Here is a 15807-nt window from a genome sequence, read left to right as displayed (position 1 = left end):
CAAACCGGCCATAGAACGGCCCACTGCACGAGCGGTATGTTTGGTAGCACGTAGCGCCAAATCTGTTGCTCTACGCAGTTCTTTTACTGCCTCCGGCGTGATGCCCTCACTTTCGTCAAGTTCCTTCAATAGCTCCGCTTGGTAGGCCTGAAGGACCGCCATAGAGTGGAGAGAAGCAGCCGCTTGACCAGCCGCCATGTAGGATTTACCCACGAGGCTAGACGTGACTCGACACACCTTCGAAGGAAGAAGGGGGCGAGACTTCCATGTCGCGGCCGAATTAGGCGCAAGGTGTTCGGCGAGAGTCTCTTCCACCGGGGGCATTATTGTGTAGCCATGGTTCGACATATCAGAAACGGTGGCGAAATCCGCGGCCGCAGCATTAGTAATCCGCGCCGAAAACGGCTGTTTCCAGGACCTCGAAACCTCCTGGTGGAGGTCCGGGAAAAAAGGTAAAGGCCTCCGGGGCTGTGTAGGTGTCTGACTAGTTAAAAAATGGTCGTCCAGCTTAGAAGAGGGTTGGGCCTCGGCCTTGTCAACCTCCCAGTCTAGCCCCAATTTACCCACCGCACGAGAAACCACGTCCAACAGCTCACTGTAGGAGGGGGAAACATGCCTCTCCTGTCCGCTAGGAGGGAGAGGGCTAGTGTCGGTCGCGAAGTCCTCAGACCCCGAGGCCGCGGTGGATAAAACGTCGTCATCATAGCGACCACAACCGAAGGAGATGGCGGCGCATGCCTCCGGTGTGGGGTGTAAATCCTCATTAGAGAAGACGACAGGCTCAGTATAACTTTTATTCTGCAGCAGGGTAGGGGAGAGCGAGCGATGTGGAGAATATTCCAGCGCTGCGCTTTCCACGAAATCCATGTCGCACGTGTCACCCCAGGCCCTCGCCTCGTGCGGTGCCTCGGCAGTCGCAGAGGTGACATGACGGGGGTTAGACTCGAGGGCGACATCGGAGAATACTTCCACCCTAGAGCGCAGAACTCTGAGCCGCAGGCCATCACAATGGGGACAGGAAGAAAGGCCGCTAAGCGCCGCCTGTGCGTGATGTAAACCAAGACACACTACGCACCTGTCATGAGTGTCACCCGCCGTGATGTACCTGGTACATGGCTCCTTACATTTACGAAAACTCATCGCGTCCGCGAAGAGGAGTTAACACTGCTCGAAGAGATCGCTGGAGAACGCGAGATGATAGGGCACAGATGATTTGCTATTCCTGAAGGAATGAAATATGAGCGAAATGGCCATTTGGCCAATAGGATTGGCGGGATGGTATAGGGCTTCAGACATTCGTCACACCGAAGGTGTTCCCATACGTGGTGACGTCACCGCAGCATCGAAGTGACCTATGATAGGGAACTGCAGGCAACAGCAGCCCCTCCCAGCAGTGTTTTTCTTGGCTTGTGCTGAGGTGAGTGGAGCTGGTGATGAACAAAAGATTAAAATACCAGTGCCTCGAATAATGCTCGAATTTACTGCTGATTAGCCAAAGGCAAATATAACTTAGTTAACCTGTGTTTTGCTAGCATGCATGCCTCATGAGCTACTAGACTAGAGCTGTGTAAGGGATAATCGCTATACATTATCCTCCTGCTTATTACATGGCTACCTACCAAATAAATAAATAATTTTTGACACAAAATATTAAAAGGGAGTTTATTGATTTAAACCTGATTGTATTGCTTCCGCTAAAGAAAATAGTACGTTCCGTCTCTAACGTTAGAATCCTGTGAGTCCATAGCAACGCTCTGTTTTTCATGGCAACGGTCTGTTATACTCCGCACCAGGGACGTGCACAGACATTTTGAGGGGCAGGGGCTCAAGTGAAATAAAGGGCACTTCTCATAATTACGTTTTTTTTTTCTTTTTTTAAAACAAAAAAGTATATCTATTAACGCAACACTGACTTTCTTTTAAAAGAAATAATTAAAAAAGTTAATTAATTTTATCTTCCTCAAACTCTAATTTTCAAAAGATGTCTACTACTCTTGGCTGTTTCCTGGCGCTCCTTCTAACGTTAGAGACAGAGCGTACTATTTTCTTTAGCGGAAGCAATACAATCGGGTTTAAATCAATAAACTCCCTTTTAATATTTTGTGTCAAATTATTTATTTATTTGGTAGGTAGCCATGTAATAAGCAGGAGGATAATGTATAGCGATTATCCCTTACACAGCTCTAGTCTAGTAGCTCATGAGGCATGCATGCTAGCAAAACACAGGTTAACTAAGTTATATTTGCCTTTGGCTAATCGGCAGTAAATTCGAGCATTATTCGAGGCACTGGTATTTTAATATTTTGTTCATCACCAGCTCCACTCACCTCAGCACAAGCCAAGAAAAACACTGCTGGGAGGGGCTGCTGCTGCCTGCAGTTGTGTGTCTGTGTATCTGATGTGTGTCGATGTGCGCTTCAGAACTCCTGACCTGATATTTAGATACACTATTCTTCAATAAATATATTTGTTTGACAGGGAAGCTGTGCGCAAACAGGAATATATATTATTTTTTCAAAAAAAAAAAAAAAAAAGAAAAAAAAAAAGCACCCCAGAAAAAAGGGCACTTTCTCTCCAGGAATAAAAAGGGCAGGTGTTCAAGCCCCCTTTGATGTCTATGTGTGCACGTGCCTTCTCCGCACAGCGGTCTGTTATCAAGAAAAACAGACCGCATTCTACATTGGAGATCAACCAAGCCATGTAATAAAATAAGTTAATAAAATAAGAACGTCCCCAGTTAGTTAATGACTTACATCAAGAGTCTTTCCCCCTGAAATTTAGAAATCTACAGATGCAAACAGATGGAGGATAGGCTACACTCTAAAAAATGTAGTAAATTTGAGTAACTGCATCTGTACATTAATAAATAAAACTGAGTAGAAATAAGTTAACATTAAAAATAACAATATTTATAAATTAACTTTTTATTTATTAACTTTTTTTTATTTCCTCTAAACCTTTATAAAATAGTATTCCATACAACCACAAATACATTTTTATTTATTTTTATTTAATTTTTACTCAATTATTTTGGTAAGTTTAATTCAAACAATCAAGTAAGATTTTCAGAGATTTTATTAAGTTAATTAATTTAAATATTTACTAAGCCACATAATATTTTTGAGTGTAGTAGGTTTAAAACAAACTTCATCTAAATGTGGATTTTGAAGGTTTTGTTTGATGATGGTGATGATACAGTCCTCCCTCAAATGTGAAACTAAGTCCTTGTCAGTCACCATGAGTTATTGTGTATGTGTACATGCATAGCAATAATAATATTAATGTATTTGATTAAAACATTAAGGCAATTCAGCATTCTGATGCTTAGTTGTGTGAAGCTAAAAAGTTATTTTGCTTGTGAAACAAAAAGTATTTAAACAATTAATTTTAATCATGCTTGCAGTGCAGGGCCAGGCAGGCAGCATAATGCCAAAAAAAGAGAGGATACAGAAAAGGAAGGAGAAGGAGCGCCAGGAAACAGCTAAGAGTAGTAGACATCTTTTGAAAATTAGAGTTTGAGGAAGATAAAATTAATTAACTTTTTTAATTATTTCTTTTAAAAGAAAGTCAGTGTTGCGTTAATATATATACTTTTTTGTTTTAAAAAAATAAAAAAACATACGTAATTATGAGAAGTGCCCTTTATTTCACTTGAGCCCCTGCCCCTCAAAATGTCTGTGCACCGCCCTGTCTACAACCTTGTTAATCAGCTATCATTTCACAATGATTTTAGGAATAAATTATAGGTAGGGTTAGGTTCAGGGGTAGGGACTGGGTTAAGTCTATATTTTTGGACAGTAATGTTGATCCAGGATCATCAGGAGATGTTGATCCAGACACATGTCTTACTTGGCAAAATCATTAACACATACTTTTACTTGGTGATGCATGTGTGTCTTTAATAAAATACTTTTTTTTCAAACTTGCATTCTCTCTTATTCTCATGCGGCATGAACCACCTCTTTTGTGTTCTATTTCTAAAATAAAATAAAAAAAAATTCACAGATATTTGGCTCTGCACAAAAAAAAAAAATAATTATCACTGCACTAACAATTTAATCTGTTTTTCTGCTGTCATCTTGTGATATCTATCCCGCTATCTACTGAATGTTATCGTTTTTATAGTGCCCGTGGCCCTCATAAAGATAAATCTTGTTTGTCTATGTATCCTAAGGGGAAATTATCAAATAACAATAGAGAAAGAAAATGGCTTTTTTTTTCCAAATGGCTTGGAAATATTTATTTCACCAAGAATTTAACTCTGCACCCCACTTAAAACTTTTATGTAAAATATTTGTGTGTAATTAATTAATGTATTTATCTATTTATGATTATTATTATTTTACAAGTTTAAAGAGGACACTTATTTCGGTTTGGTTGTGTGACGTCATTAAAACGCGCCGCGATGCTGGGTTTGTTGTGGTCCGGCTGAAGAAAGGTTTGTGGATTTTAACTGTTTAAAACATTGAAATCGATACAAATTGTTCATTCTATTTTAGTTTTAACAATCGATCTGTAATTATTTATTATTGGCGTTGTAATGCTGTATCAGCTCACTAAATCATGAATCCGTTTATTATAAGCACATACTGAGCCACTGACGTGTAGAGATGAGGGAAACTGAGCTTTTGATTCAAAGCAAAGGAATCAGTTCACGCTGTCGACACCCGCTGGTCAGAAAGGAGAACTTTCACAGACAACAAAATGTCTTCTAGAGGTATATAACTAAATATGCAGTTTCTGCATAATTAAAACTCTTTTATTCATTTGTATTTAGAGTTTGTGTAAGCCATTAACACTCTGACTAACACACTTTGCCAATAACCCCTTTGAAACACACCTAGAAATGTAGTTTGGATTTTTCTTCATCTATTTATTTATTTTCTATTCAGTAAAATGGCAGTGTCCAAACACAGAATAAAATCCTGAGATCCATGTGACATCCTGTTATGAAGATGGCATTAATTAAAGAGGAGCGTGGAGACATGAAGATTGAAGAAACATTCAGAGCAAGACAAGAAGATCCCAATGAACTAACAGGTTGGTTTTTATTCTCTAAGCTGAACCGTGATCCTTAATAAGATGTTTCCCTCTCAGGAAAATAATTAATTTTGAAGAGTGTCATTTGGTGGCTTAATGAAAAAGTTTTATGTCAGACTAGGGATCCACAGATATTAGTCTTTTTTTTTTTTTTTTTGGCTAATACAATATTGATTTTAATAAACATCTTATACACCAACTCTGATACAGACACAAACACTTGCTCACTTATTTGAATTTTATTAAATAAAATATATTACATTCTGAAATCATCAACATTCATTGGGGCATCATTATATAAGGGGCACAATATTAAAAATAAAATAAGACATGGCAACCCTCAGAAGTTACTTTTGCTATCAAATAGCTCTTATAATATAAATTATTAAATACATTTTTGCATTATAATATTACATATTTATTTATTGAAGTCATTAACAAGTGCATTAATTCTAGTGATTATGTTGCATTATATCTAGAAGGCTATAAATGTTGCTACTTCAAAAAAAGATTGACTGCTTCCCTAAGTGCAGTCTGACACACTATACAGGGCTCAATGCTAGGGAATATTTCTATCACAAACAAATATATTACACTGTATAGCGAATGTGTAACACTACATGCTCTTTACTGTATAAATTAAGTAATATTAATTAATATCAATATTAATTTTAAATGCTTTACGTGTGCGCTTCAGATGTTTTGTGCACACAGAATTGTACAGTACAGAATTGACTTATATTTCACGTGTTCTTGCACTCAATATCCTTTCTTAACCCACCTGAAATCTTGATGCTCTGGACCCATCGAGGCTCCTGACACCCACAGGTACTGCATCCTGTGTCTGAGTCTCGGTCTGGAGTGGGAGTCCACCGACGAACCAGATAAGAGTAAGCTGGATTCATGGTTCCTTTCCTCGCACTGCCGAGCCGTCACTCCGAGGAAGCGAGCCCCATTTCTTCCTGATCTGCATGATGGAGTCGCTAAGGCATGGGCGGTGCTCTAGACGGCTCACACCCTTGTCAGCCTCTCTGAAAGAGGAGGCGATGCTGCCATCAAAACCCTGCCATCTGACTGCTCACATCGGGGACAAAGTATATGCTGCCTCGGGAGAGGTGATTTCGGCACTTCATACAATGGCAGTGCTCCAGGTTTTTCAGGCACAGCTCTTGAAAACCCTGGACGAGCGGGAGACAGATCCTGAGGTGTATAAAGATCTGCGTGCGGCCACAGACTTTGCATTAAAAGCTTAAAAAAAGATGGCCCAGGCAATCGGCCAGAGCATGGGATAAATAGTAGTGCTCCACTGGCATCTGTGGCTGACGCTGACAGAGCTGAAGGATGTGGACAGGAAGGCTCTGCTCAACGCACCTTTGTGGCGGGCCCACTGCAAGACATCCAAAAAGTTCTCACAAGGTCCCTTTGTCGGTTGCAGGTGACCACGAGAATGTCTCTGTTGTGTATGTTCAGAATGCAATAAGGTCTGTTACGCACTCACAGAAAGAGATTTCCTCTCCTCCTCCAGTTATAATGCTCTCACACACACACTATGTTCGGTGTGGGAATCATTAATAGATTTGGGTTTGCAGCCTCCCGTGCAACTGCTGATGCTCTTACCTCTGCATTAACTGTCGAATTCACTCTTGACGTATTGCTCCTACATAAACATTCAGCAAAGGGCTTGCGTTCCCCGTTAACCGGCGACATGCGACCCTCACGCCAACACAGCTTTCCTATTCATCCTGTGAGTATTCTGAACTTGACTTTTGTTCAACGGTGTCACTCAGAATGGAGACAACGAAGCGCCCCACCACCCTCTGTGCTAATTTACAGACGCATGGCGAGCCATTCTGGGCATCTCGGACTAGGTGCAGAATGTAAAAGAAAATTACTAAATGCATCAGTTTTGGTGCAAACAACGGTGGTTCAATGGTGTGTTCACGTAGACCGTACCGGCACACAGCACAATGATGCTGAAGCAAGTGGTCCTCAGTTCTTTTATCAGATAATGCAATATAAGTGGTACTGAAGCAGATCCTTGTGCAGATCCAGATAAGAGATTGGTTTATTGGTCTTGGCCCATTCAGAAGATGTGCTCAACAGCCACAAACGTGCCCTGTTACTTCATTTGGAGAGCTTGGGTGCTCTATGCCCCAGCCGATCAATTACATATCTGGGGTGCTTCTGGATTCGGTCTTGATGAGTGCTCATCTGTGTCAAGAGCATATACGATATCTAATGTCTGCTCTGGATGGTTTCATCCTCGGATGTCCCGTAGCACTGAAAGGATATCAGAGGCTTTTGGTATGGATGGCAGCAGCTTTTTTTATATGCGCCCCCTCCATATTTGGCTGAAGAAGTGGGTAGTTAGAAGGTCCTGGGTTGCGGGGCATGCTTGCGTGGTGGTCACTCGCAGGTGCCTGAGCGCGTTGAAACCATGGCAAGACCTCCGACCTGTACCGACGTGGCGTACTGGTACTGGTCACGTGGTGGAATGTGGTCACGACGGACACGTCGATCAGTCTTGAACATGAGTACTTCACAATGATGAACCAAAACTCAGCAAATGCTTGCCTCACAGAAATGATCAATATTATCAACAGAAAGCTTTAAATTACTCGTTGTGATGAGTGGGGTGGTTTGGAAATGAGCTACACCTGCGCCACTCACCGGTCTCGAGTCCCACGGAGGAGATCGGAAGGATCCAAAAGAGGAGAGATGAGAGTGAAGGATTAGAGAGGACCAGGACTGGACTTTAATTTGTGTTTGGTTTTTTGTTTGTGGGCGGCAGTCATCCTAGAGGGGCTGTCGTGCTGTTTTGTGTTTATTTTATTATTAAAAGCTTCACTTGAATGTCCGGTTCCTGCCTCCTCCTTCCCGTGATGATGTTTTTAGAGTGTTACACACCTTAAAATTATGTAATCAGTAAAGATGCATTACTCTGTAAAAGCGCATCTGATGAGGAAATGGTGAGACAGTCATAAAACAATTGTTTATTAATAATTCAAATGGCTAATCTTTTTCATCATCCAAAATATAAAAATAAGAAGAAAGCCTAAAACAGGCCCAAATCCCTACCCTAGAGGTGAAAATAAGTTGTGGCTCGGGCTGAAATGCTGTGATCTATTCCAGTGGTTCTTTGGTTACTCTGTGGATATGAAAGGCAGCTGTGATGGTAGTCAGTGGAGGGACAGTGGGGTGTAAATGATTTGTTGACAGTTCTAGCTTAAGATTTAGAGCACCTGATTAAGCTATTTGAAGATCAGGTTAAATTTTACTTATTCTGTCTTCTTGGAAACATGTAAGTATCTTCTGTAGCTTCTGAAAGTCAGTACTACAAAAAATAAATAAAAATCTTTACAGCCCATTAATGATATATTGCTATTATATTAATGATATATTGTGATAAATAATGTTATAGTCATGGTCCCCTTTATTTACATTGCATCGAGTTACATTACATTTCAACTTTTCAGAATGCCACAAGCACAACGCGAGTCATGTGACAATAACTAACCAATCAGCTTCATCCTTTCCCGTAACAACATTGAAAGCTCAGCCAAGATGAAGGAACAGCTGATCATAGCTGTATATGGATTGCCATTTTGAAATAAATTTAGTAGCAGAGCTACTGCAAGCGATTTTTATAGCTGCAAATCCATTTATCCTTTGCTAAAATTTCCGTGTCTTCATGGAGAGAGCACGTCATGATTGCTTAGCAAAGGCAGACGCTTCAGGAGTGCTTCTGCCCGAGTGCTTTGGAAAGAAGGAGAAAGCGGCGCACCTAGCGTTTTCCACGCGTTTTTAGGTGCGATATGTGAACATGCAGAGTTTTAGGTCCTATAATTAACACCTGTTTTTTTTTTTTTTCAGAATTTAGCAGTAAGAAATTACTCCTCAACCAGGTTTTTATATCGGTTTTTACTATGCATTCTGTTCATTTAATAAATTGTTATTTTTCTCCGGGCCTTGAAGAAATATAGAGCTGAGTATCATCAGCATAACACTGAAAGCTAACACTGTGCTACCTGATGATATCTCCCAAGGGTAACCTGTAAAGCGTGAAAAGTAACGGCCCTCATACTGAACCTTGAGGTACTTCATACTTGAGATGTGCATTTCAAAAGTGATAATCGATAATCGCTAGGTATTTATTATTCGATTACTAGTCGATAATCGCCCCCCTCCCGCGCATGCACTCACTCACACATAAACACACACCCATAAAAAGAGAGAGAGGGAGAGAGAATATTCAATCTATATGATAACAAACTGTTTAATATATTAGAGAAAGGTCTATCCTAAGCCAAGAAATGTTAAATATGATTCTGACCGTAACTGGGAACAAGTCCGGTAAGATCAGGATAAGTGTGATGTGGGTTGTCTTTGGCTGATTGTAGACCAGGCATGGTGCTGTGCTCTTGACCATCTGCCAAGGCTCAGTGGTGCTGGCTGGAAAGCTGACCATTCTTGAAATGATAAGAGATTGGACTAGCTTCTGTGCCACGCATTTGGAGCTGCTTATTATCTGCATAGCAGCAGAATAAGAAGCCATATCCTTTTATGATTGTTCCCAGTGAAATTGTGTAAATGTAGAAGCAAACAGAACTGTGCACTCAATGCTGGGGTAACTCCAAGAGCAGTTCTAGCTGTATGTTGTTAGTTTTGATGCCTTTAATGCCGTTAAAATCATTATTTCTTTTGTTTCTTTTTCACTTTAGAACTGATGTCACTGAAAGAGGAGCGTGACATGCTGACTGATATGGAAGAGAAAGATCAATATGAGAAACATCATGGTTTGATAACTGGAGATGAATCTTTTAGTTGCTCACAGACTGAGAATATTTCCTCAGGAAAGATAGCTCATCAAAAGATAGGAACAATAAGTTATTTTGCCTGCTTTCACTGTGGGAAGAGTTTCAGTCAGCATGAAAACCTCCAGGTCCACCTAAAACTTCACACTAGAGAGGAGTCTTATACATACCCTCAATGTGGAAAACAAGATGGGAAACTTCAAGTCCACAAAAGATTTCACACTGGAGAGAGCCCTTTGACCTGCCAACAATGTGGTAACATATTTACTCAAAAAGGAAGCCTTAACAGGCACATGAGAATTCACATTGGAGAGAAGCCTTACACGTGCTTTCAGTGTGGAAAGAGTTTTGATCAACATGGGAATCTTAAGGTCCACATGAGAGTTCACACTGGAGAGAGCCCTTTCACCTGTCAACAGTGTGGAAAAAGTTTTAGCCGAAAAGGAAACCTAAATTATCACATGAGAGTTCACACTGGTGAGAGTCCTTTCACCTGTCAACATTGTGGAATAAGTTTCACTGTGAAAGGAAGCCTTACCAGGCACATGAGAATTCACACTGGAGAGAAGCCTTACACATGCCCTCAGTGTGGAGAAAGTTTCGAACAGCATGGGAACCTTAAGGTCCACATGAGAATTCACACCGGAGAAAATCCCTACACATGCCCTCAGTGTGGAAAGAGTTTCGATCAACACTGGAACCTTAAAGTCCACTTGAGAGTTCACACTGGAGAGAAGCCTTACAAATGCACTCAGTGTGGAAAGAGTTTCGATCGACATGGAAACTTTAAAGCCCATGTGAGGGTTCATACTGGAGAGAAGCCTTACACATGCACTCAGTGTGATAAGAGTTTCACTCAAAAAGGACACCTTGAAGTCCACATGAGAATTCACACTGGAGAGAAGCCTTTCACCTGCCAACAATGTGGAAAAAGTTTCAGCCGAAAAGAAATCCTTGACAAGCACGTGAACATTCACACTGGAGAGGATGAGTTTAGATCCACATGGACATCTTAAAGCCCACATGAAAACTCACACTGGAGAGAAACATTTATATTTGGTCAGTGTGGGAAGAGTTTACGATATAATGCATCCCTTAATTACTACATGCAGATTCACCTAACCCCTTCTAAGCTGTTCAAGGTCTTTTTAATGCCAAATGACATTTGCTAAAAATATATATTTAAAAAAAAAAATGTTCCCTTTATCAAAATGTCAAGAGACTTTGTACGCCTGTGGACACTTGCTATCTTTACAGCTAAAAAAAAAAAATAATTGGATTGATATTTTGTTGTATGTTAGTGTGGGAGGGGAAAAAAAGTCACACTCAGGATGTTTGAAATGACCCCACATTGAAATGAATGGGGAAATTATAAAATTATTACTTTTTATTTATAATTTGTCCAATAAAATCACTAAATCCGCCACAATGCAGAACACAAAATGCACAAAAATGTGACAACCCTTCCACTGATCCACTATGTGGAACACTCTACCCCCTAAAAATCACCCATTGAAATAAATGGGATACTATATAAACTAATTTCTGTTACATAATTTGTCAAAAATGACAGTTACAATGCAGAAAACAAAAACTAAAGGTGTGACACCACAACACATCCTTGATAGAGGAAAAGTACACCCACCCAATGCCCCCCAAATTCACTCATAAGAAATGAAAAAGTTGCATGACATAATTTGTAGGGGTGCTCCGATTGATCAGCTAATGATCACTATCAGCCGTTAATTGTTTTGGGATGTTTGATCAGCAGTCTCTAAATAGCCTGCTTCAAATCACATTGCGTCTGCACTTTAAGCGAGCTGCACATTAAACACAGTAATTATCACTTGCAGAATCGAGGCAGTGTCGAATTGTTACAAAATTGTATACATTTCCGTGCCCTCATGCACACTCGCACCTCATACACATAATGCCAGGTTCACATTTCTCTGTTTGCAGTGTGTATGTGGTGCATATTTTTTCTGTGCTTATGTTAAAAAGATTGAAGCGTTCACACTACACCCAGCAGTGCGTTCCAGTCATGTTGCATCTGCAGCAGTAGATTATTTTTGGTAAATATGAACATGGATTGACACAAAAATTTTATTTCACAATACATGCATATTAATGCTATATTTATTATTGCGTTTAAACACGTCTATTTATGATTGTATTACTGCACTGTTTAAAAAAAGAAAAAGAAAAGAAAAGAATCACAATGCTGAAAAAAACTTTCAGTAACAATGTTTAGATTTAAAATCAAAATAATGGATAAATGTGTTTGTAGAAAACAGCCTGTGCTGTGCGTAAGCTAATGCGCAACAATTGCACGATTGTCAAAACAAAAGTGCAGTGCATGATCAAATATTTAGGTGAGAAAAATATGTTATATGTCTTACAAATTGAAATATAATAGAATGTCTTAAAAAATCCCCTCTCAGAAGTCACCTAAGAGAGGAATTCATTTTCAAAAATGAAATTCAGACCCTGAATAAATGTCTAAAAATATTGATTGGATCATCACTGTAAATAATTCTACATGATAAAAAGAAGGCTTTAAAAATATCGGTATCTGTGATTGTATCGTCAGATACTGCTTTCAGTTATCGGTGATCTGCCTCAAAAATCCTGATCAGAGCATCCCTAATAATTTGTTAAATAAAAATCTACAAAGCTACAATGCAGAAACATACACAGAAATGATAGAGTGACACCACAGCACATCCACGATAGAGAACGAATGCAAACACACACACTAATACACACATATAACACCATATTCAGGTTTGGCTGTAATTGTTGCATGTAATTGCAAAAACTGATACTTCAGTGCTAAAAACTAAATGTGCTAAACCTTCACAAAGAGTAATTTGTCATTATAATAATTATTTCATTATGTCTTAACATAAATCTAAAATAAAAACAAAATAAAAAAATTGAGAAAATGTCTATGTGACTCTTATGTGGAAATAACAAATGAACCATTGAGTAATGCTGTAGAGCCATTGGGTTGCTGTAGTTTAATTTCTTTCTTCTTCTTCTTCTTCTTCTTTTTTGTCCATTAAACAAATTAGAAATGTGGGTCTTCTTTAAAGTGAATTTTCCATAAAAAAAGTATAATTTTGTACAATAAAAAGAAAACAGATAGAATAGAAAAGAAGAATGGAGCAAGCTAGTGTTAAAGGCCTTTTCTGCTTTTGTTAAATAATGAATAAAAAAAGCAGATAGCATACAATATTTTTTTTTTTTTTTTAAAGCAGTAAATGAATAGAGTGCAAGTTTAAAATTGACACTTTTTTATAATAATAGAATTAGAATAGAGAATGCTAAAGTTAGAGGGCCAAATAAAGATGGAAGAGATGTGTTTTTAGCCGGCTCTGAAGATGGCTAAGGACTCAGATAATCGGAAAAATAGTACTTTATATCTCCCAAAACACAGCTTAAACGTATAGGTAAGAAGTAAACAACAACAACAAAAAGATATATAATTTGTATTATTAAAATGTATATGTGTGTGTGTGTGTGTGTATGTGTATATATATATATGTATGTATAGTGAGTCAATTTTCACCATTATTGGCTTGGTTGTTTTGACACACTGCGGCCAAACAATTCTATTCAATTCAAGTTTATTTGTATAGTACTTTTTACAATTCAAATCGTTATAAAGCAAATTTACAGAAAATTACATTTCTACAATATTTAGTAATAGCTTATAAGTGGTGACTGTCAGTTTGTGTGCACATGATAGACATTTTCAGAAAAATTAATACATGACGTAGTCAGCCAGACGATGAACATTATTAACAGCAATTATTATATGATGCAGTCACACTTGTAGCAATATTTGTTAGTTCTGTTGTTGATTCAGGGTTACTGTGTAACCCTGACAAACAGCTGTGTTCAAACACCTTATACGTTCCCCATTAAAAGAGAGATGTTTTATATGTCATCTGTGTGGAATAAGTCTCATTGTATCACAATTTGCAGAAACAAAGCTAATTTTAAAGGTCAGAAAATCTTAAAGGGTTGTTTATGTGTATATATATATGATTTGCACACACGCACAAATAAAATGTGGAAAAATTATTTTCAACTTTCGTTCTGACCCTGTCTCTAAAACAACCTGTTTGTAGGGTGCATGTCCTTTCAGGATTGTCGTTAATTGGCCACTGTTGGCTAACGTCACTTCAAAGGAAACAGTATAAACACCCCTCGCTATTTTGTGTGTTTTGGTGATATGATAATGATAAAAAAGAAAAAAAAAGACTTGAGCACATGGACTGTCAGAAAGCAAAAGTGCATGTGTATACTATATCCAGTGTAGAAAAGATAGTGGCAATATCTTTGCTATTAGTGATGCACTACTCGCATTCAGCTCATCAAGTGTCAGCCATTAAGCAAGTAAACACCAATGGGCAGGGCCTATGGTGAGAAGATGACTGCTCTGGAGGCAGTGTTTATGCAAATGATTGTGCCCAGGTGATGTCACCTTATAGCCCCTTTCACACTGCACGTCGGACCCGCAATATTTCCGGAACATTGCCGGGTCGCCTTCTGTGTGAAAGCAACCACGTCCTGGGATCGATTACCGAATTTAACCCGGGTCGGGGACCTAGTAACATTGGGGGGTTCGACCCGGGACGAGTGCTGTGTGAACAAAAGCCAGATCTAATGCCGTGTCGAAGTGATGACGCGCGATATCGCGTGACTCTTTTACCGGCTGTTTTGAAGGAAGATCAACGTTCGCGATGAAAACACATCTGCAAACTATAATGAAGCAGAGATCAGTTAGTTCCTCACTTACCGCGCTGACGCCGAGATCGTTTGCTTGCTTCAGTGAAAATATAACGTGCCTAGCGTTGTCGACTCGTACATTACTCGTCACACGCTGATGTCACGTGTCGTTACGGGATCTTCAAGGGTTGTGTGTGAAAGCACGCACATATACCGGGTCATCACTGGCAGTGTGAAAGTGCAAAATCTAGCGACCAGGGAACAATTGCAGGAACACTTTACCCCTGTATTTGCCGGAATGGCAGTGTGAAAGGGGCTATACCTCAGATCCAAAACGAGCCATTTTTTGGAACTTGACTAAATAAATGCTTCGTTCATAATTAGGAGGATGTTTTAAGCTTTGAAACATGCAGGATGTTTTAATGGTAAAAATACCTATGCTAAAAGATTAAGACAAATTTGATTTCTCATGTCAAGACCTCTTTAAAAAGAGTCATAAAATACAGTTTCATATGTTCCTTGAGGTTAGTTTTTGAACCTCTATGAAGGTTTTTTTTTTTTTTTTTTTTTCACCAATAAAGGTCCAGTGTTTGTAAAAACTAATAATTTTTCATTCTCATTTTTACTCTCTGTGAAAAACACTCTCCTAGGGGTGTCACCTCTTGCAGACATGGAAATAAACAGCCAGTTCTGTGACTGGCTAACTTCATCACACCATACCTATGCTCTTCTACAGCCTGTTGTTTGTTTTGATAATCAGATGGTAATTATTGTGATTGGGCCAAATATGTTTGAGCTTGAGTTGGAAGAAGAGGAAACGGTCCAACCACAATAATTGCCAAAGACTGTTTCAGCATGGTAATTGGTTTTGCTTGCTTAATTTGAAGTACTATTACAAAGAACACTACATGTGTGCATATGTGTGGAGATTTTATCAACACTCAAACAATGGTTCACAGTAATTCACAAAGCAGTCAGTTTTAAAATGATAAATGATGCCAATTTTTCCCATTGGCCATTTAGAATTTTGTTTTAAAATGGTTTGTTTTACAGATTATGAAACCCAATATGTGTCATCGGGACCATACTCTGAAGGTACCCAATGTTTTGTAACGGTGCCACCTTCTGGTCAAAATTAACAATATAATTACAAAAAAATGCTAATTGTGTTTGATTAATTCTATCTATTTTCATGAAAATACTGTAGTCCCGACAG

The 15807-nt window shown here is 39.1% G+C and overlaps 1 protein-coding gene across 3 annotated transcripts; it reads left to right on the top strand.

The window, feature by feature from the left end:
* Positions 1-4375: 4375 nt before the first annotated feature.
* LOC127970690 (gastrula zinc finger protein XlCGF57.1) lies at positions 4376-15160 on the top strand. Of its 3 annotated transcripts, XM_052573376.1 has the most exons (4): positions 4401-4438; positions 4584-4717; positions 4893-5040; positions 9762-15160. In XM_052573376.1, exons 3-4 carry the CDS (start codon positions 4950-4952, stop codon positions 10868-10870), a joined length of 1200 nt encoding a protein of 399 aa, XP_052429336.1. In that variant the 5' UTR covers positions 4401-4438; positions 4584-4717; positions 4893-4949; the 3' UTR covers positions 10871-15160. The 3 variants fall into 3 exon arrangements, with proteins under 3 accessions (XP_052429338.1, XP_052429336.1, XP_052429335.1); XM_052573378.1 differs by lacking the exon at positions 4584-4717 and having other exon boundaries at positions 4376-4438; XM_052573375.1 differs by lacking the exon at positions 4401-4438 and having other exon boundaries at positions 4445-4717.
* Positions 15161-15807: the final 647 nt, after the last annotated feature.

The sequence above is a fragment of the Carassius gibelio genome, chromosome B13 (genome assembly GCF_023724105.1).
Source record: "Carassius gibelio isolate Cgi1373 ecotype wild population from Czech Republic chromosome B13, carGib1.2-hapl.c, whole genome shotgun sequence".
NCBI lineage: Eukaryota > Metazoa > Chordata > Actinopteri > Cypriniformes > Cyprinidae > Carassius > Carassius gibelio.
Note: the sequence above shows the minus strand (reverse complement) of the source record. Positions and strands in the feature narration are given on the sequence as shown.

Coding starts and splice junctions, on each gene's coding strand:
- LOC127970690 (XM_052573378.1), top strand. CDS start 4,950: ATGAAGATGGCATTAATTAAAGAGGAGCGTGGAGACATGAAGATTGAA. Junction 5,041..9,761: donor AGATCCCAATGAACTAACAG/GTTGGTTTTTAT, acceptor TTTTCACTTTAG/AACTGATGTCACTGAAAGAG.